This window comes from Ochotona princeps, chromosome 2 (assembly GCF_030435755.1).
Source record: "Ochotona princeps isolate mOchPri1 chromosome 2, mOchPri1.hap1, whole genome shotgun sequence".
Taxonomy (NCBI): Eukaryota; Metazoa; Chordata; class Mammalia; order Lagomorpha; family Ochotonidae; genus Ochotona; species Ochotona princeps.
In genome coordinates, this window is record NC_080833.1 from 13694816 (window position 1) to 13717483 (window position 22668).

General features: G+C 41.0%; 1 protein-coding gene across 12 annotated transcripts in view; it reads right to left on the bottom strand.

The window, feature by feature from the left end:
* EIF4G3 (eukaryotic translation initiation factor 4 gamma 3) overlaps positions 1 to 22668 on the bottom strand; it is a 352621-nt gene that overhangs the window by 158152 nt on the left and 171801 nt on the right. For 7 of the 12 annotated variants that reach the window (XM_058676306.1, XM_058676366.1, XM_058676342.1 and 4 more), the window contains 2 exons: positions 7059 to 7238; positions 6390 to 6504 (listed from right to left, as the gene is read on the bottom strand). In XM_058676306.1, the coding sequence (XP_058532289.1) occupies positions 6390 to 6504; positions 7059 to 7238 (295 nt within the window). Of the gene's footprint in view, positions 1 to 6389; positions 6505 to 7058; positions 7239 to 21453; positions 21487 to 22668 lie in introns of all 12 variants that reach the window. The other 5 variants (XM_058676302.1, XM_058676348.1, XM_058676313.1 and 2 more) reach the window with 1 other exon arrangement.

Sequence of the window (22668 nt, forward strand, 5' to 3'; positions counted from 1 at the left end):
ATAGTGTGGGAAAGCAGTGAAGGCTGGACCAGACTTGGGACCCTGCAGCTGTGTGGGAGGCCTGGCAGAAGTAACCAGCTCCTGGCTTCAGATTTGGCTCAGCTCCAGCTGTCGTGGCCATCTGGGGAGAAAACAAGCAGATGGAGGATCTATCTCTCTGTCTCTCCTTCTCTCTATAAATATGCCTTTCCAATAAAAACAAACCTTTGGGCCCAGCGGTGTGGCCTAGTGGCTAAAGTCCTCTCCTTGAACAAACTGGGATCCCATATGGGCACCAGTTCTAATCCCGGCAGCTCCACTTCCCATCCAGCTCCCTGCTTGTGGCCTGGGAAAGCAGTCGTCGAGGACGGCCCAAAGCTTTGGGACCCTGCACCCGTGTGGGAGACCCTGAGGAGGTTCCAGGTTCCCGGCTTCGGATCGGCGCAGCACCGGCCGTTGCAGCTCACTTGGGGAGTGAATCATTGGATGGAAGATCTTCCTCTCTGTCTCTCCTCCTCTCTGTACATCTGACTTTGTAATAAAAAATAAATAAATCTTAAAAAAAAAAAAAAACCTTTTTAGACCATATTCTGGGCCCTACTACTGTATTATTTTTTTGAGGTTTATTTTCATGGCCTACTACTTCAAACAGTAACCCCAAACAAGGGCCTGCATGAAGGTTGGTCAGTAGCAGGTAGATACTCTGATCATTTTATGTTGTGGAAGTGATCTAATTTTTATTCATTTAAAAGGCAGATTTACACTTAAAGGAGAGACGGACAGAGATCTTCATCAGCTGGTTCACTCTGCAAATGGCCACAACAGCTGGAGATAGGCTGGGTCAGTCTGAAGCAAGGAGCCTGGAGCGTCTTCACGTCTCCCACAGGGATACAAGGGCCCCCAGGCATCTTAGCAGAGAGATGGATCAAAGTGGAGCAACCAGGACTAGAACTGGTGCCACATATGAGATGCTGAAGCCAAAGGTGGCAGACTTAACTCCTAGAGCACCAGTCCAAGTCTAACTTTTTTTTTTAAACAGAATACCATTGACATACATTAATAAATTAACTGCAGAAGTTGGAGTCATAACAATGCAGGTTAAGTACTGCTTGCCTGCATCCTGTATCAGGATCTGCCTTCCTTCTACAGTGCCTGGGAAGGCAGCAATGACAGCCCAAATACTTTGTTCCCTGCTACCCACGTGGGAAACCCAGATGGAGCTCCTGGTTTCTCATTTCGACCAGGACCAGTTCAGGCTGGTGCAGGCAGGTGAGACATGAACCAGTGGACAAATGAAGATCTCGCTCTCTCTCTCACCCTCCCTTCTCTCCTTTCTCTCCTTCCCCTTGCCTTTCAAATATATAAGTAAATCTTAAAAACAACAACAACAACAAATCCGGCAAGTGTCCTTGTGTTGAAATGGGTACAACCCTGCACATAAGCAGCCAAAAGAAAATAATCCACACACAAAGAATCAAAGATCCAAACTAGACTTTCTGTCGTTTCTTAACACCACAACTTTGCTGTACCTATAGCCCATCTGCCTGAAATTATCTTCTTACCCCATCCCTAATACTCCTGATGAATGTTTTTGACTCCCCAAACTTTTATTATTAATATTATACCTGAGTACACAGAGTAGAGCTAAACAGAATGGAATAGACACTGCAAGGTAGAGCCTAGAGATTTACTGGCAAATTTGATGCAGAGTAGGGAAACAGAACTCAAAAGGGAATTCATAAGGTTTACTTGCACAAGTGAAGAACAGAGGTGCTATTTACTGAGCTGAGAGAAGACAAGCAGAGCTTTGGATAGAAAAATTGAAGTCTCCATTTTGGACTTGAAAAATCTAAAATGGTTATTGAGCCTTTTAATGGGGAAATCCGGTAAGGAGAGATGTATACAATCAGAGAGGCAAAGGATAAATATGAGCTGAAGTTATCCATGTTAAAATTATTAGAATATGAACCACATTTAAGCCATGAGACTGGACAACTCAAGAACAGAGAGTGAAGAGGTTGATGTTTAGGGTTCTGCTGCAGTAGTCTAGTGGCTAAAGTCCTCACCTTGCATATATCGGGATCTCATACGGGCACCGGTTCTTATCCCAGTTGCTCCACTTCCCATCCAGCCCCCTGCCTGTGGCCTGGGAAAGCAGTCAAGCACAGCCCCAAAGTCTTGGGACCCTGCACCCATGTGGGAGCCCCAGAAGAAGCTCCTGGCTGCGGGTTTCAGATTGGCTCAGCTGCTAGACAAGCAATGTAGTCTGTTCACTATACTGTATCTTCAAGCTGAGAGAAGTAAGATCCCAAAGGTGAACCATTTCTTTACAAGACTTCTCATGAAAGCATGATGAAGAAGAGGCTAGCATATCGCACACATCCAATAACAGCTGATGAATACAGATGGCAAAAGAGGATAACCAATATATTGAAGCGAAACACAATTAGTAAAATATGAGCACAACACAGCTTGGGAATCACCCACCCCAACCTGCAGCGCCTGAACTAAAGTTTCAGCTCACTTTCCATTCTAGCTTTAAACTCATGCACAAATTGGAGGCAACAAGGAATTGGGTCCCTGCAATTTTTGTGAGGAAAATTTGGATGAGTGACTGGCCCCTGGATTCAGTGGGGGAGTGGCAGGGCAGGAGAATGTATTGCAGGTATCTGGAGAGTAAGGCAACATAAGGAAATTGGCTCTGTCTCTCTACCTCTGAAATGACATTTTTAAAAATAAAAGAAACACATTAAATCCTTTTCTTTTCACTTCTGAATTTTAGCAGCAACGGAAATCTATTTCACCAGTTTTTTTATAAATTGGTTTGACACCTTACACAGTCAGGGACATGTAAAAAAACCCTTTACATTCTATTAAAAACACTGATAACTCTTGCAAACTACTTATATCAAGTTATTTCATGTTCTTGGACCTTAGTTTCTTAGGCACTGGATGAGGCAGATTTGTCTAGATCACAGGTCTATCAAATGCTATCTATGCACCATTTATTTTCCACATAAAGTTGTATTGGAAGACACCAACAACTGTACTTTTCATATTGTCTGTTGTTGATTTCACCGTAGCAAGGCAGTTTCAATAGAGACGACATAGCCTGTAAAGTCTAGGACAGAAACTCTCCGATGCTACATGGTGAGAGCACGGTGACCCTGGTGGTATACTTGGGCCACTGCCACCGATTTGGGAGATGTGAATGGAGTTCCAGCTCCTGACTTCAGCCTGCGCAAGTCATACATGTTGGGACTATTTGGGAGTGAATTAGCAGATGTAAAAATCTGTATCTTCCTAATAAATAAATGAATTTTTAAATTAAAAAAAATATTTCCAGGGCCTGGTGCGGTAACCTAGCAGTTAAAGTCTTTACCTTGCACGCTCTGAGATTCTATAGGGGTGCTGGTTTTAATCCCGTGGCCCTGCTTCCCATCCAGCTCCCTGCTGTGGCCTGGGAAAGCAGTAGAGGGCAGCCCAAAGCCTTGGGACTCTGCACCCACATGGGAGACTCGGAAGAAGCTTTCGGCTCCTGGCTTTGTATTGGATGGGCTCAGCTCTAGCCATTACAACTACATGGGGAGTGAACCAGCGGAAGGAAGACCTTCCTCTCTTTCTCTGTATATATGACTGTGTAATAAAAATAAATAAATAAATCTTTTAAAAATTTTACTAGAACTGGGAGTTGTGCAGGCAGTGAAGTAAGCTTTGGCTTGAGACACCTACAACTCACGCTGGCGTGATCTGAGTTTGCTTCCTGCTAATGTATCTTGAGAGAGAGTAGATGACAGCTCAAGTGCCTGGGCCCCTGCCGCTCATGCAGGACACCAAACAACCATCTGGCCAAGCACTGGCCACTTCTAGCATTTGGGGAGTGAATCAGCAGATGGAAGATGTCTTTCCGTCATTCTGTCTTTAAAGTAGAAGCAAATAAACTTAAAAATTTTACTTGGATTTCAGACTGCAGATAAGGGCTATGACACTGTATGAAGACTGTAACTTCAAGCTAAATTCAAGGAATACACAGGGAATGCTTCAGCAGTAATGACATTAATATCAAGACAGCTTTCGCCACCACGATGACAAGTGCTGTCAAGAGCACTGACAACAACCATCAAGACTGGGTGAGAAACACATGTTATTTTATTTTAAAACTCACATATATGGGGCCCGGCGGCATGGCCTAGCGTCTAAAAGTCCTTGCCCTGAACGCGCCGGGATCCCATATGGGCACCCGTTCTAATCCCGGCAGCTCCACTTCCCATCCAGCTCCCTGCTTGTGGCCTGGGAAAGCAGTTGAGGACGGCCCAAAGCTTTGGGTTCCTGCACCCACGTGGGAGACCTGGAGGAGGTTCCAGGTTCCTGGCTTCGGATTGGTGCAGCACCGGCTGTTGCGGCTCACTTGGGGAGTGAATCAATGGATGGAAGCTCTTCCTTTCTGTCTCTCCTCCTCTATATACATCCGCCTTTCCAATAAAAATAATAAATCTTAAAAAAACCTCACATATATGCAATATATTACCCTGAAAATGTCAAATATTTCATAGTTATACAATTTAACCAAGCTAAATTAAATAAACACATGTATTTCCGGCATTTCAGAAGGCAATACTGACTTGGGTAAAAGACAGCTGCTATGTTTTCAGAAAGAATTAAATCCAGGTAATACTTTGTTGCTTTGCTTGTTTCATTTCAAAATATTAAAGCATTCTCGGACTAACCTAATACAAATGAATTCTGCTATAAAGATCCTTAACTGAGTCACTAAGTCCCAGTGTTAGAAACTTGGCTAATGGATAGATTAGCACCCTAAACTAGTTAAACTTTTAACCTGTCTGTACTTTCCTTCATAGTGAAAGAGATAAAGCTTACTGAATCTTAAAGCTTCATTTGCTATTGTTCTCTGAATTTTAAATCATTTATACCTCACTTTCTATAAATTAAAAAGAGCATTCAGTAAAAATGTAAGATGTTCCTTTCATTATTTCATAATTCATATACCTCTCTCTAAATCACCTAATGTATATCTTTGAAGTGCCTGCTGGTCATTGTTTTGAGTACCATGGCTATAATACCAAACAAAAATGGACATTATGTTACAGTGGAAAAAAAGAGTTATTAATAAACTCTCCAAGAAGTAAGGTAAACACTTAGAGAAAAGAAATACTGAAAGACAAATAAATAATACTTATGACCTCAGTAAAAAGCTAGGTAAATAGTAAGCTGGCAGTAAATCTTGGGAAGCTGATGCACAGGTTCTTGCTACAGAACTACCAGCTCCTTCAGAAGGTGTTATCAATATATTAACTCACATAAAACACTTCTGCAAACATCATCTAAAAAAGTGGGTGCTGTTCAAATCCAAATTACTTTCCGTTTTTTTAAATTTATTTTATTCTTTATATTGGAAAGATAGATTTCAGAGGGAGACAAAAAGATCTTCCATTTACTGGTCCATTCTCTAAATGACCACAATGGCTAGAGCTGAGCCAATCCGAAGCAAGGAGCCAAGAGCTTCTTCTGGGGCTCCCACATGGGCACAGAGTCCCAATGCTTTGGGCCACTCTGCACTGTTTTCCCAGACCACAAGCAGGAAGCTGGATGGGAAGTGGAGAAGCTGGGACACAAACCAGCATCCATACAGGATACCAGCACTACAGGCTGAAGATTAGCCCATTGTGCCACCATGCCAGGCTTTTAGTTATTTCAGTACTTATTTATTTATTTTAAAAAGACTTATTTATTTTTATTAGAAAATCAGATATACAGAGAGGTGGAGAGACAAAGAAGAAGATCTTCCGTCCGTGGATTCACTCTCCAAGTGGCCACAACAACTGGAGCTGTGCTGATTGAAGCCAGGATCCACTTCTGGATCTCCCACATGCTGCAGGGTCCCAAGGCATTGGGCCGTCCTCGACTGCTTTCCCAGGCCACAAGCAGGGAGCTGGATGGGAAGTGGAGCTGCCGGGATTAGAACCGGCGCCCATAAGGGATCCTAGTGCATGCAAGGCGAATACTTTAGCCACTAGGCTACCACACCGGGTCCTATTTATTTATTTATGTGTGAGAGAGAGAGAAGATAAAGACACAGTGATCTTCTATTTGCTGGTTCACCCTCTACATAAGCCTGGAGCTTCTTCCAGATCTCCCAAATTGTGTACCAGGGGCCCAAGCACTTAGGCCACTTTCTGCTGGTTTTCCAGGTACATTAGCAGGGAGCTAGATGGGAAATGGTGCATCCAGCACTTGAGCTGGTACTCATAAGAGATACTATTGTCATAAGCAATGGCTTTGCCTGGTGGGTCAAAACACTGGTCCTTCAACTTGTACTTAAAATCCTTCCCAAACAACAAAATAAAATAAAACTCACAAGTCAGCAGAAAATTCCTGACTTTTCAACTTACCATAAGCACTGGGGAAGTCACCAGGTCCTGGTCCAGGATAGAAAGGGCCTGGCCCAGGTGGTTGAACAGGATACTGCTGTGGGGGTCCAACATAAGGAGGGCCACTATGACGGTACTACAAGACAGAAAATACAGCCATTTTTAAACAACACGAAAATAATTCACTACAGAAAAATTCAGCTCTCAGCATAAATGATAGAGAATCATTTAACTCATGAAAAGACACAAGCACATTCAATGCTTGCTTGCCATCAGGATACACCTAGGATGAGAGAAGGGTGTTTCTCCAGTCGAGGCATCCAGTACTTTGATGCACAGCTAGCCAGCAGTTTACCGTCAAATGCTTTCAGACTGGTAGCTTTCAGTAACTTTAAACAGCATCACATAAACAGTCTTACTAATTAGTGAGTTCATTTTTGTTTTGGGGAAAGGGATGGGACAAAGTTATGAGTTTAAAAACAATTTCTCCACTATTTTAGAAAATCTTAAAGGAGATATAAAATTATTTTCTTACAGCATCATGCACAATGATTAAATGACTAGACTTATAATCGAGAAAAGAATTCACACAATACCAAAAATCAAATGCTTTCACCCTTGCTCCTTGCTCCATCTTATGAGTTCATTTCTACTCTACCCCTGGACTAGCTAGGCCAGGAGATACTCTACCTGTGGTATACAGTACTGCGGACCTTGGGGAACTGGGTATGGCATGGGCAGATGGTTAACCATCATGATGTGCTGATTGGCCTGATACACAGCGGTGGGTGTCTGTGCACCAGGACGAATGGAAGGACTGCTATTCGGGATGGTAGCTCTAGGAGGCTGTATTTGAGGCCTCTGGAAAAACTGGAAAAGGAACAGACAGGAAAAAAATTAATAAAGAGGCATATCTAAACTTTGGTATCTCAAATTTTCTGTCCCTGCCTCCCCCAACATAAACCTAATCAACTTATTTTGAAGAAAAGATAATGCTTCTGGGTAGGCTCATAAAAAGTACTTCACACTGAGTCCAGTTCTGATCAACGATAACACTCATTCAAAAACAGGGAGGCTTCAACTTTTACGTTTCATCTATCTTAAAATAAAAATCTTATACATTAGTATTAATTTTATAATGTATAATGAAATACAACAAAAGGGGTAGTTAGTATTAGTGCAACAAAAAAGGGGTAATTGGTGGCTGTGTAAAAGTAGTTTTACTATATAAAAGCATTAACCTTTTCATTAAAAAAGTGGTTCATAATCAACTTGTTCAAATTAAAAATAGTTTTCTAAGAAACTACTGTTTCTTACATTTTGTTACAAAATGTAGGAAACAGTAATATAAAAAATTACATTTTGTAAATGACCTGAAATGACAAAAAAATATTTAAACAATAAGGAATGTCTGAATATAACAATCTTCATTCCAGTCCATCAAGGTCAAATAAAACCACATGCTGGACTCAACATTTTTTACTCCTACCCTCCTCAAAAAAGGTTGCACAATCCATACTAAACAGAACCCACTGTTGCTTTCTACAAAGCTTGCAATGGAAGTGGAGAATCTAGAAGGCCTCACAACAGTCCGGAATGAACACAGCTGAAGTCTCTCAAAAAGCAACTTGCACCTATAATTAGTTACGGTTTTCACTGCAAGCTTTATAACTTTCCACCGTGAAAGCTTCTAGTCACCATCAATCAATTAGTCAATCAACTTCATTGTAGTAACAGGGACAGAGTAATAAAGAGGCCATGCACAAGCAGTAATTTGTTACCTGGATGGGTCTGAATCCTCCCTTCAACAATGAAGCAAGAAAGCAGCAGGAAACAGAAAGAAAGCCAATGGAAAAGCTTACAGATCAGTAGGAAGGGTAGGACTTAGCATGCAGCTCAACAAAAATATCTTTGTACTTAGTAATAACAGAGGAGAAAATATCAGAATGACAATTCTCAACTGAGAATTTAAGCACACATGGAATTAGATAAATTAACTTGGTGGCAAATGTTCTAATAGCAATCCCAGTTTATCAGCTCTAAAGCAAGATGTGCTTGGTGGCATCAGTGCAGCCTGGGTGACTGATCACTATCACCGACGCCGACGGCTTCATCTGCCTTTCCGTGGGCTTCTCACTTTCTACTCTCCACACTGAGTGGGGATAATAGTTGAAAATGTCACTTGTTATTTTTGAAGCTTGTTCTATCTTTATGGAAAACATACTCTTCAATTTATCAGGCACATTTAAAAGGCCCTTTACAGCCCTAGATTGGAGAATTATAGTAACAATTTCAAAATGTAGTCAAACTTCAAAATTTCATGAACTGCTTTAATTTCAGGCATGAATGTTCCTCATGCCCAAATAAAGTTAAGCTTGATATTTGGACCTATTCAGGTCTTACTCATTCTACTCTTCAGCATCTTACAATCATAGATAGTTTAAGAGATTATTTATCTGTTGCTGAAATGAGAGAACTGAGATCTAATGCCTGAAGCTCACTCCCACTCAACCTTCATGCCTCACGGCAAGGGGCTAAGTCAAAGAAAAAAAAAAAAAAACAGACAGAAAAGTTATAGCAGAAGAATGCAGGAGAGTACTTAATAGAGATGGAAAAAAAAAAAACTCAATATGCAGTTAAGAACATGGCACCTGGGCTGGCCACAGCTCCACAAGTGTGAGCAATCCTCACCGACATAGCCTTGGGGATGGATACAGCGCATGTCAGCTCCAAACCAAACTGACACAGTGAACCTTCCAACACTACACTGCACTTCTAGTGAGCATGTAGCAAACAAAATGCATTATACATCAATATATGTGAGTTATAAAAATATGTCAAAAAACACCTCAAGCATTTTTATGGTATAACTGACTGGGAGTCAGAAAAATGTCATCAGCCTCCAGCAGGGAAGATGCACTCATCCGCTTGCCTTACTGAGCAACGGCTACGTGTCAGACAGCACAGAAACATCAATACTGTAAGACCCTTTCCCACCAACTCCAGAGGGCAGCCAAGACAAGGAGAGCACCAAACAGGCAGAGGGGATTATCTACTTTGATTATGTTATCAAATTATATCAAACACTCAGATACTACCTGACGGGCCAAGTTGTTAGCACTGGCAAGGAAAATACCAAAAACGAACCCACTGCCTGAGGCAGAGTAAGAAGACAGCTAGGGACAAAGTTCTCCCACTGTCCTAATGGCTCATACTGGACGACTTTCCTTATCACTATTTAATCACTGCTCTGAAGCACTTTTTAACCAGATCATCTAAACAGCACACATTCAAGTTTATGGATAATCTTAAGACTCTTTTTTGGATGATTCTGAGACCCTTTTTCTAATGAAAAACACAGCACTGAATGAGTTAAACCCAAAATGTTTTTGTTCTACTATGATTTAAATGCTGAAGTTTCTGCTTTTGATATGTCCTCTAATGAGTTACAGGACACTACCTAGACACTTTAAATATGTATCAACACAACCTCACAACAGAGCTTTGATTAATTCGAACATCCTGTCAAATGTGTGTGGATATGAGGGATACAGGAAGTTAAATAATCTACTAAATCCTCCATTTGTTATCTAAACACAGGCTCTAGGACTCTTGTACACACTATCTCTCATTAAATGCAGCGTGATCAGACAGAAAAAACAGGGCTCTTAAAAGGCTGAAGCAAGGTGGTAGGAACCTTAGCCAGCTATACTAATAATTGCCACATTGCTCAGCCATAAATGATTCCGGTTATAAAATATTCCATATATTGCTTCATAAAATTCAAGTATATCAATCAAGAAAACAATTTTCTTTGACCTATAAAATAAATTCTCCCAAATTAACTCTAAGTTGTTCATGTGCCTCTAGATCCTTAGCACACCATTTTATAGACCCAGTTTTGCTCAACTTTGCTGTACTGACTGTTCAGACAGGCTATCACGGTTTGCCTTTTATTCTTAAATATATAGCAATACAGGCCTGGCAAGGGAGCCTAACCAGTGTACAAAAGATCTTTCTGTCTCTCCTCCTCTCTGTAAATCTGACTTCCAAATAAAAAATAAATTATGGGGGGCCCGGCGGCGTGGCCTAGCGGCTAAAGTCCTCGCCTTGAACACGCCGGGATCCCATATGGGTGCCGGTTCTGGTTCCCGGTAGCTCCACTTCCCATCCGGCTCCCTGCTTGTGGCCTGGGAAAGCAGTCGTCGAAGACGGCCCAAAGCTTTGGGACCCTGCACCCGCGTGGGAGACCCGGAAGAGGTTCCAGGTTCCTGGCTTCAGATCGGCGCAGCACCGGCCGTTGCGGTCACTTGGGGAGTGAATCATTGGACGGAAGATCTTCCTCTCTGTATATCTGACTTTGTAATAAAAACAAATAAATCTTTAAAAAAATAATAATAAATTAAAAAAAAAGTGCAGGTCCCCAGTGCGATAGCCTAGCAGCTGAAGTCCTCACCTTGAATGTGCCAGGATCCCATGTGGGCGCTGGTTCTAATCCCAGTGGTCCCACTTCCCATCCAGCTCCCTGCTTGTGGCCTGGGAAACCAGTTGAGGATGGCCCAAAGTTTTGGGACCCTGCACCCATGTGGGAGAGCTGGAAGAGGCTCCTGGCTGCTGGTTTTAGATAGGCTCAGCTCCAGCCATACAACCACTTGGAGAGTGAGTCAACGGATGGAAGATCTTCCTCTCTGTCTCTCCTCCTTTCTGTGTATCTGACTTTCCAATAAAAATAAATAAGTCTTTAAAGAATTATGGGTGGACATGACAGAAAGCCCCAGGTTATCAAATAGAATGTATGCATGGACTTTTCCAAACCTGTTGCTATCCTTTTACATCCCTCTACTTCTCAGCCAAGTGATGAAGACTCACTAGAGAAATCAGACTGTCCTGGGTACAAACACAGGTCACGCTGCTGAGTTTAACCATACACCTGAAGTCTGAATGTCTTCTATAACATGCCCTCGTGGTTATGAAACTTGGACAAAGGAAGAGACAACTCCTTTTCACAAGTCAATGGAATCCTTACACTGCACTGGCCCCAGTCTTCTCTCTGTATGTTACCTATTCACTCATCAAATGTCTATCCTAAAGCCAGTACAAATCTTCCCCCAACGTGTCATACTTCCTTACCTAAAGACTTCCATCACTGGCAACTTTCACAACACTGTTCAAATTCCAACCCAACAGCCAACTTCCTCCACCCATCATTCATAACTCTGACCAGCTTGTCTATTTCTCTCAATCTGGTCCTATGGCTCAACATCTCTCCAACTGGAGAACAAAACAAAAATAGCCAGGTGGGTTCTGCCTGGAACATACTTGGTACTCCCTCAAAAATTATTTGCTGCCAAATTAAAGGACTATATGCTCCTCTTATTGCTAACTATGATTCCATTTAGGAAACCAGGAATCATAGTAGTATTACTGTCAAGTACACTTTATTACTATAGGAAACAATTTTCTTTATACAAAAGCTGGCAATAAGCCATGCCCTTTGCCTTTATATTCACACCTTTTTTAAAAAGATTGTTGAAGGATTTATTAGCAGTATTTTGAATCCCAACTACTTTGCAGTTATCTGAAATTTATTATAAATCAATTGAACAGTCTACTCACATGTTAAACACAATCACTTTGGCACAATACTCAATAATAATTAAGGTGAAAAAAATAATAAATAAATCTGTTTTTCAAGAAACAAAAGCAGGGCCCGGCGGCGTGGTCTAGCGGCTAAAGTCCTCGCCTTGAAAGCCCCGGGATCCCATATGGGCGCCGGTTCTAATCCCGGCAGCTCCACTTCCCATCCAGCTCCCTGCTTGTGGCCTGGGAAAGCAGTTGAGGACGGCCCAATGCTTTGGGACACTGCACCCGCGTGGGAGACCCGGAAGAGGTTCCAGGTTCCCGGCATCGGATCGGCGCGCATCGGCCCATTGCGGCTCACTTGGGGAGTGAATCATTGGACGGAAGATCTTCCTCTCTGTCTCTCCTCCTCTGTGTATATCTGGCTGTAATAAAATGAATAAATCTTTAAAAAAAAAAAAAAAGAAAGAAACAAAAGCAGTCCTCATACAGTAAAGCATGACAAGACCCTGGGAATTAGCATGACTAAACAGTCATAATTTACCAGGAACCAAAGATGACTTCAATACCAACAACTAACTTTACAGAAAGGAAGACTAGTCCACATAATCGCATGGGCAAAGGGAACTTTAATTTCAGCTCCTGCCATGCCCCAATGAAACACAGGCAAGTGAACAAGCCCTGAAGGTCAGAAAGAAAACACACACATCTGTAAAAAAAAAATTATGCCTCCCTCTTACGTTAGTATAAATTTGTATAACAAATTGCGGTAGTCGCCTACTGGGACACTTGTATTTCTCAATACAATACTTGTATTTTGCTGTTTTTCAGCCTCATAGGAATACTCATAAGTAGCACTGGTTTGTCTCTAAAATTTGTAAAGAATAAATTGTGTGCTGCTAAAAGTGCGGCTTTTGTTTTTAAAGATTTATTCATTTTATTACAGCCAGATATACAGAGAGGAGGAGAGACAGAGAGGAAGATCCTCCGTCCGATGATTCACTCCCCAAGTGAGCCGCAACGGGCTGATGCTGCGCCGATCCGAAGCCAGGAACCTGGAACCTCTTCTGGGTCTCCCACACGGGTGCAGTATCCCAATGCATTGGGCCGTCCTCAACTGCTTTCCCAGGCCACAAGCAGGGAGCTGGATGGGAAGTGGAGCTGCCGGGATTAGAACCGGTGCCCATAAGAGATCCCGGCGTGTGCAAGGCGAGGACTTTAGCCGCTAGGCCACGCCGGGCTAAAAGTGGGGCTTTTTAAAAATATGTATATGAAAGGCAGAGCTACAGAGAGCAAGGGACAGGAAGGGCAGGAAGAAGAGAGGCAGGGAGGAGGAAGGGAGGGAGAGACGGATTCTTCCACCCACTGATTCACTCCCTCAAATGGCTGCATCAGAGCAAAGCGAGGAGGCAGGAACTTCTAGGTCTTCCACATGGATGCAGGGGCCCAAAAATGTAGATCATCTCTGCTTTTTCTCAGGCACACTGGCAGGGAGATGGATGAGAAGTGGAGCAGCCAGACTTCCATCCATTTGGGATGCCAGCATTACACACAGAGGCCTAACCTACTCTGCCACAACACCTTTCCCTCTATGTGTACTGTGTGTACAGCTGTGTTTTAAATCTCATATAGGAAATTCTATATCTCATCACTTTGAGTATTATTCTAGCTACATTCAACCCACTGTATTTGATTTACAGATTGTCCTTTTAGATTGTGGTGGTAATTGTAATCTCAAACTACATGACTATCACAAAATTTGACGGGCATGTACGTCACTGGTGAGAAGGGCTGAGCAAAGTATGTACAACAAAAGAATCCTCTCTTCAATGTCATTTTCAGTGTGTTTAAAGTCTTTCTTTTCAATAATGTTACGGCTTGGACATGCTATAACTGTCCGCTAACGAGCCACTGACTGCTTGGAGGCTTGGCCACCGGGTGGCTGCTCTGGAGTGGTTCTGGAATCCTTAAGAGGTAGAGCCTGGGGAGAGGGCCTAGGTCACCGAGGTCAAGTTCTGAGGTCTGTGTCTATGTTGTTTGGCAAGGAGCAAGCCTGCACCTGCCCATCCTCTCTGCTTTCCATCTCACCTGTGAGCTTTCCTTCACCGGCCACTTGCCAGCAGCTGAGCCTACATTTCAGCCATGCTGATTTGACTGTGATTTTTCAAAATTGTGAGCTAAATATGTAGCATTTTTTTCTAAATATCTTGTGTCATGTTCTTTTCTTTATGAAAAACTGATACAAATGGTTTACCAATACACCAGAAGCGCAGAGGAAGGCGACAGCTCTTATAGTAGTGTTTGGGCATTTGGGCATGTCCATAGACAGAATACATTTACACAGTACGTTATTCATGGCTGCTTACTTTATCAGAAACACTCCAGAAGCCAGAAGGAAAATGTTTCCTCTCAGAAAGTCCTTCTAAAAATGCAGGAATTCATCCTATCATGCTTCCTGGCCAGCAAAACTAGGAACAAATGTGGTTTTGAAAATGAGGGTAAATCACATCACTTTTCATTACCGTACTCACTGGAAGCATTGTAAGACAAAGCACACTAACAAGGTGCACAATTAGAAATTCTATGAAAACCATCCATCTCAGCAACCAAAAAAATCCTATTGAATCACCTTAGTTCCTCCCATACGGGGGGGAAATAGTAAGTACTTATTAATTGGAAAAGCAATAAAAAAGATATATCAAAAGTATCCTTCTGATATACCTAGCTTGTGGGTAGTCTCTGGGTAGCTTACTAGGAGAATCAATAGAGAGGCCTATAATTAAGAGTTTTGTCTTTTGGTTACTATCTTTAAAAAGTCCAATGATAGTGTTACGATCTTGACAAGTCCAGAAAAGCACAAGCCGATGCTGGCATTGTGGTGCAGTGGGCTAAGCCGCTAACAAGAATGCTGCCAACCCACATCACAGTGCTGACCTGAATCTCCAGTTATGCCACTTCCCTTCCTACTAACATGGCTACGAAAACAGTGAATAATGGTCCAAGTACTCGGGTCCTTGTCAGCACCTGGAAGACTAGGATAGAGATACTGTCCTGGCTTGGCCTGGCCCAGCCCTGGATGTTGTGGTTATCCAGAAAAGTGAACTAGTAGATGGAAGACTCTCTTTCCCGCACTCTGTGCAATTCTGCCTTTCAAAGAAAGATGGCTTGAGGGAAAAGGCGGTGGAGGTGGGGTCAGGGGAATGTGGGAGACAGGCAGTGAAGCGTCTCCATATAACCTGGGTATCGATTTGATTTTCTGCTGACTTGGAACACTTTTTAATGAAGGATATTTCAGTCTAAATCCTTCCAGTATTTCCCTTCCCATGGTCAGCATAACACAACTGAGGTCTCACTCAGAATCAGCAGACATAAGCCCTGGAACTGATCCATACAATGCAGCAGCCACTAGCCAGATCTGACTACTTAGAAGTAGAGTGCTTAAAATGCATTACCCACAGCTAACATGCTCAACAGTCACACATGCCTCACAGCTACAGGAGTGAACACTGTAGAATATTTCCACCTTCACACAAAGCTCTGATACACAGTGCTGCCCCATGGATTATGTGCGTTGGACAAAAGATAAGGACTGTGTCAGGCACAATAGCTGGTTCTCTTAGATCACAAGAGTCCAGGAAATGAGCACCACTACAGAACATCTCATTCACAGATTAAAAATACGTCAGAAACAAGAAAAGTCATGCTTTTTTCACTACTAAATGGAATTCCAAGAATCTACTAGGTGCCAGAACTGTCCTGTAGGAAATAGATTCTGTATTGTATTATTTGTGCCTATTGTGTCCATTTTGCAGATAAGAAAGTTGAGGTCCAAGGAAAATTCACAGTAAAACTGAGATTGAATCTTAGCTTTTCTGACCCAAAATATATATTTTTTCACCATTAATGCTGCCACATGCAGTAAAAACAAAATAGATAAAACTGCCTTACTTATACCAACCAGCAAACTGATAAAAAAAAAAAAAAAGCTTTGGCAACTGGACGCTACAGATGCTTGACCTGGCCTTGCTCAGATCCAGCAAAACCTGAGGAGCCTGGTCTGCTGCAGCAAGCATATTCCAACCAGGAGTGTAAGACCACAACACTCAGTGAAGAAAACACTCCCGCGTTGTAATGGTTATTGCATTAAATAACTAAATTGAATAAAATCAACTCTTTTTGGCAAAATGAATCAATCTACAACAAGAAAATATGCAGTTCCAATGCTTGCCATGAGGTAACAGATACTTTAATGACACATACTGTTAAATCTCATTAAGAATCTAATTTTTAATGCTAACTCCAATGGCTTTGAGTTTGGCATATTATTCAACATTTGTGAATATTATGTTTACTAAAATATCAACAAGCTACATTTTTTTTTGCTCTGAATACTTTCAAATACCAATTCCCTAGTCTTTCTCATAATAAGGCTCAATTAGAGTGCACAACCAATACTTGATGGTAATTTCAAAGTCAAAAGTGAAATAAGGACAGTCACATAACTAACATTAAACCATAACTATACAATTTTCAATGATACCAAGTAGACAACATGAAACAGACTCTAAATTATACCGAATGATCTGTTTTAATCTGGAGTGTACTTTCTGTTCCTTCAGTTTCTAATCACTCTGGGATTTTTCAAACATCAGTATAAAAACAGTTGACACTATTTCTAAAGCCAAGAATGCATTGTGTTTGAAATGACTTAGCATTTTTTTTCACCTTTGAAGAAACAAATGTTCTGTAAGTTCTTCAAATTATGAAATGCAAGAATAGAACATCCTTATTAATGTAACTAATCCCCTCCAAAAAAACAAAAACGAATGGTACCAGAACATGTGGCTTTGCAAACCCAACTGGAGCATGCTATTTCTGGCTGACTTGCAGGGACTCAGAAAGAACTCCAACTCTCCAAACACAGTGAGCAATCTTCCAAACAAAGGTAGCTCTCTCATGCACACATCTTGTTCCAATAAACACATCCTGCATCTCAGATAAAAATATCTTATTGACTTCACCTCAATTCAGATAACTTTTTTTTACACAGAAAAATATACAGGATTTAAATTACTATACTGGATGCTTTCTTCTCATAAGCAATTGCCTCTAAATACCCTAATACAGTTAGTAGTTAATATATTTATAGAACCAATTAATACAAAAATATTTGCAAATGTATTTTTAAGCAACAAGAAAACTATCACCCAAAATAAGTTCCTTTTACAAAAAAGTAAGACCAAAGCAAGGACGAGAACAAGTGATCTGAAAGGTAGCCACTGGTGAGTAATAAATGCTAAGAGGGAGAAAAGAGAAATCAATTCATTAATCTCAAGAATAATTCATTCTAACTTAATTACTTCTGGCTAAAACAAACACCAATAGGTAGGAACACACACACACACACACACGAAACCCAAAACACCTCAGCATGGATGTGTCCCCTTTAAGAAGGTGTCCTGTATATTGACGATCTTTATTACTGCCTGTGGAGCTCTCACTTCTGCAAGACTGTCCTCTTATGCATTATCATTATGAGCATCTATTTCTTCATGAACCTCCAGGGAATTAGGTTGAGAGGATCTTCTGAAATGTAGGTTCAATCAGAGATTCTCCAATAAGAAAAGGAATCCCCTCCATAGAGGCCATCCAGAAATGCACAAAGGTGCTTTCTCTTTTGTTTTCTAATTGTCTTTGGGGAAATCTGATGGGCATATGGAGCCCAAAGATTGCTAACTGAAGCCTTATTTATAAGACAGTTTTTCTTAATCGGTTATCCCACACAAAAAGGCAATCAATCACCAACTCCACAGTGATGCAAATCTAATTGGCCTACCACTGCCTAAGTATGTGGAACCACAAATTCTTTCCAAACTCCCCCCTGTACAGGGTACTGCCTGCTCACCAGTGCCGCTTCATACATCCCTCTCCTCCTTTATTTTTCTCAGGTAACTCCCGTTGCTGCCGCTTGAACCAAGGCATGTACTTGTACAGATAATTCTCTGTGGTTTGGTGCAAAGAACTTTTCTGTTGCTTACAAGGGAAGCTGCCAAAGAAAAGGCTGCCAGCTACCTTACCCTTTCAAAAGCAAGGCTGCGAATTTCCTGTGACATCTTAAGAATTCACCTTCAGGAACTACTAACAGAAAGTGACTACTTTTCCTGCTAATGAATCAACAATAATGTATGTACCTTAATGTATATCACTTTACAGCTAAAAGAAAATCAACAAGCCAAAGCTTTTCTTTGTAAGATTTATTTATTTTTATTGCAGAGTCAGATACACAGAGAGGAAGATCTTCCGTTCACTGATTCACTCCCCAAGCAGTTGCAACGGCCAGAACTGTGCCAATCTGAAACTAGGAGCCACGAGCCTCTTCCAGGTCTCCCATATGGATGCAGGATCAAAGCTTTGGGCCATTCTCGACTGCTTTCCCGGGCCACAAGCAGGGAGCTCAATGGGAAGCAAGGCAGGATTTGGGCTTCTTCCATCCCATGTGGTAGATCCAAATGGGGGTGGGTGACCTCAGAGTTCTTGGCCTCTGAAGGCACTCCATTTCCCCGTGGTCTCCTTGGCAGTAGGGATGTAGTCCTCGTTGCTCGTACTAATAGTCCTTGGTGAAGATCTGGGAGTCTTCGGGGTTGGGATGCTGGCGCATATAAGGCAAGGACTTTAGCTGCTAGGCTACCTACTGTGCTACGCCCAAGCCAAAGCTGTTTTATCAAGTTATATTACAAAGGAAAAAATAGGGCTCAAACAAATCTTTCTCACAAACATTTTCTGATATTCAAGGAAAATTTTCAACAAAAATACATCACTTGCTTCTACTGCCATTATAAAGTTTAGAAAACAGAATTCCCCCAAATTGACCAACTTATAAATGCTTAAATAAAACGTGAAATTTAAGCACCAATGCTGTTGAACAGAAGTAGTAGTATCAGTCTTGCATTTCACACTGCAGAGTTCAGCACAATGACAGCAGGCAAAAATAATGCTAATCCCTTCTACACACAGTCTGCTGTAACACTGTGAAATTACTTAAGAAGGACACAAAAGTCTGGCTGGTGCGATGGCCTAGTAGCTAAACCCTCGCCTTATATGTGCCACGATCCCATACGGGCACCGGTTCATGGCCCAGGTGTTTCACTTCCCATCTAGCTCCTTGTTTATGGCCTGGGAAAGCAGTAGAGGATGGCCCAGAGCCTTTGGATCCTGCACCTGCATGGGAGACCCGGAAGAAGTTCCTGGTTCTTGCATTCAGATCTGGCCATTGGGGAGTGATTCAGCAGACGGTAAGATCTTTCTCTCCGTCTCCTTCTCTCTGTAAATCTGTCTTTCAATAAAAACAAATAAATCAGAAAAAAAGAGAGAGGAGGGAAGGAAGGGAAGGGAAGGATGGAGGGAGGAAGGGAAGATGAAAGGAAGGGAATAAGGGAGGGAATGAGGGAGGCAGGGAGAGAAGGAGGGAGAGAGGGAAGGAGGCAGGGAGATAGAGAATGAAGGAGCTAGGGAGAGAGGGACAGAGGGAGGGAGGAAGGAAAGGCCTGAAAGCACCCATAAACATGTGCAGCAGGTGTGTGGTTCAACAGTCAGGATGCCACCTGGACACTCACACTCCATCAGGTTGTCTGAGTTCCAATCTTGGCTCTGCTGTCAATTACAGTTTCCTGCTAACATGCATTCGGGGAGGCAGCAGGCAATGGTTCAAGGACTTGGGTCCCTGTCTCCCCCACAGAAGACCTGGATCTGTTTCCACTTTGGCTTTGGCTTAACCTAACCCCACTACGGCAGGTATTTGAAGAGTGATCAGAGGATCAGGACAGAGTCCATCTCTCTCTCTTTGCTTTTCAAATAAATTCTCTCTCATTCTCTCTCTCTCTCTCTCTCTCTCTCTCTCTCTCTCTCTCTCTCTCTCTCTCAAAAAAGTAAAGTAAAGAGTGCCTTGTGTCTAGGAACTCAGAAACTCTTATCCCAATTCCTCTGTCTACTTAACTCATAAATAATTTTCCACCCCACTTCAGTAGTCCGAATTTTTCTCTCAAACAAGTTCTTTTTTTTTTTTTTTGGCTTAACCTTAAACAAAAATTGAAGCCATGCTTCCATAGCCCTTGACTAAATATAATCACCCTTTCACCTACTATTGCCTTCAAGATGTTCCTCTGTTCATCATTTTACATCCATCACCTCCTTTATTCCCCATTTTATTGTTGACACAGTGTTACTAGTTCTATTTTATATATGAGAAAATGGTGTTTGAGTACAGTAATAATGATAAGGAGGAATCAAAACCAGGGCTCGCTAAAGCACACGTTGATACTGTGTCTTGACAATAACAAATGATCTTGAGTTTTATTGTTTAACAAAGTTCAGAGAAAAGCCAGCCACTCCACATAGAATTATCTGCTAGTTTTCCTGTAAAGTAATGTTAATACCTCACAATTTGCTTGGGCTTTAAATTAGAAGAACTACATTTTCAAAAACACAGCATTCTATGAAATCATAATACAATGCAAGCTTAATAAAGAATTTCCATTTACTCAGCAGTAAGAATTCCAAAAGGATACAAGTAAACTACTGCTAATACTTCTTTCATTTTAGAGATCAGTACTAAGTTACAAAATATTAAAAACAGTACCGCTTACTGACAACTTACTCTGCATCAAACAGCTAACATATATTATCGCTAATATCGAAGGTAACTGTCCCTATTTTGTGACTATATATGAGAAAACTGAGACTCAGAAAAAGGCTTAACACAGCTGGTTACAGAGCACAGCTGGCACTATGAACTCAGATTAGTCAGACTCTAAACATGGCCTGTTTCTGCTACAGAAGAAGAAAAAGTCCTAGAACATGAGGAGCTTTTGGGAGGGACACCACATATCTTCCTGTTTCTCCCCTACTGCCACCTTTAGTGGATTCCTACTAAACAATACACTGTTGGCATATACATTTTTCAAATTTCATTATTATTTCACTTTATAAATTCAACCAATAATAGTACAAAAATATAAATAAAGCATCTATTTTCTATGTATCCTAAGAAAGATAATTGTACAAGAATATGTATTATTGTTTATCAACATGTTACTGGGTCTGAGTTAGTAACTGAGATTAAGTGGTTTTAGAACTATCAATGCACATCAATACAGGTTATATCAGAATGTTAACAAAAACCCTTAGAATGTTGCTTGTTCCATTTAGTTGAGACTTAATACAGACATTCACAACATATCTGAAGTTTTTCTAGGTTGTATCAATTCTAAGTAATCCTTTTATTCGTAAGAAAAAAAGCTTATTTTAAAATTATGTGCCATGAACAGAAGCGAATGAGAAAATGTAGTGAAACTAGTGACAGACAGAACCAACCATATTATATCATAAGTTACTCTTAGAAAGAGCAGTTTGAGTGCTTTAATGGAATGGCAGCATTCTAAGAGTCCACAGCGACTAGAGCCCCCACCTGTTAGGTAAGAGCGATAGTGAAGGGGTGAGGGTACAGTACCTGATGATGGGCAGGTCGAGGCCCCGCTGCAAACTGAGAAAAGGAAGGAAAACAAACACAAAAGGAAAGGCACAAAGAGTCAGAAACACCACAACAAAACCAAAATGTCACACAATTGCCAAAGGAAAAACCCAAAATTTAAAAACAAACAAACAAACAAAAAACACACAAAACAGTCAAAGCTTTGCTGCAGGACAGTGACAGACAGGTACCAAGATTCAACAGGTTAACATGTCTACCAGGAGAGTTTGTCACTGATCAGAGAGGAGAGAAACATCTACACTAAGCTCTTACGCAACTAAGATGCTCTCTGATTAAAAGAAAACAAATAACAAACATCTACAGTAAGGCTAAGAAAGATTAAACACTAAGTGGTTATAATAAGATAAATATAAAAATGCAACTGCTATAGTTGAAGGAAATGAAAATTATTTCTATATTACAATAGCCAGGAGGCATTTAGACTGTTAAGAAGGAAATAAAGAATGTAACAGAAATGTTGGCGAATTATCTTAAGATAAATAAGGCATCTTCTATGAAACAGAAATTTGAACATCCCTTTTAATTTCTTGGAGCTCAAGAATGAGTTTTTATGATTATACATATCACTATATATTTATTAGATATATGTTTACATATGATTTTATATATGTTTAAATGTAGTAACCAGTAAAACTGAATACTAAGCATTTTAAGGCAAGCAGGTGGTGAATTACTGCTACATGTTAAAGAAGAAAAAAGAATTAAGAAATTAAATCTCTCTATTTCTAGACAACCATAAAAGATATACATAGGTACCTACTGGCATCTGATACTGAAGGTAAAAGAAAAAGAAACATTTTAGCCAAATCTTAGAATATCTGGACGGGGCTCATTCTACCTTGTTTCCTAACTTAGAATATAAGAAAAGGGCTTTGAATCATGAAATTTTTAACACTATATCTCAAAGATCAAGTCAGAGAAAATTTTGGCTTCTGGTACATTTTATGAAACTTAAAAAGATGAAGAGAAATATTAGAGCATACAGAACCATATGCGACCTACTTACAGCATAATTACACATTAACTACCCTTTTAAATACTGAAAATAAAACATACAGAAACCAAGTTTTGAATGTTAACCACAGAGTTTCTATTTAATGTATTTAAGGAGCTAAATTATGCATCTTTAAGTGTTTTCCTTCTTAAATGAAGTCTTCCTTCTGTCAGCTTCTT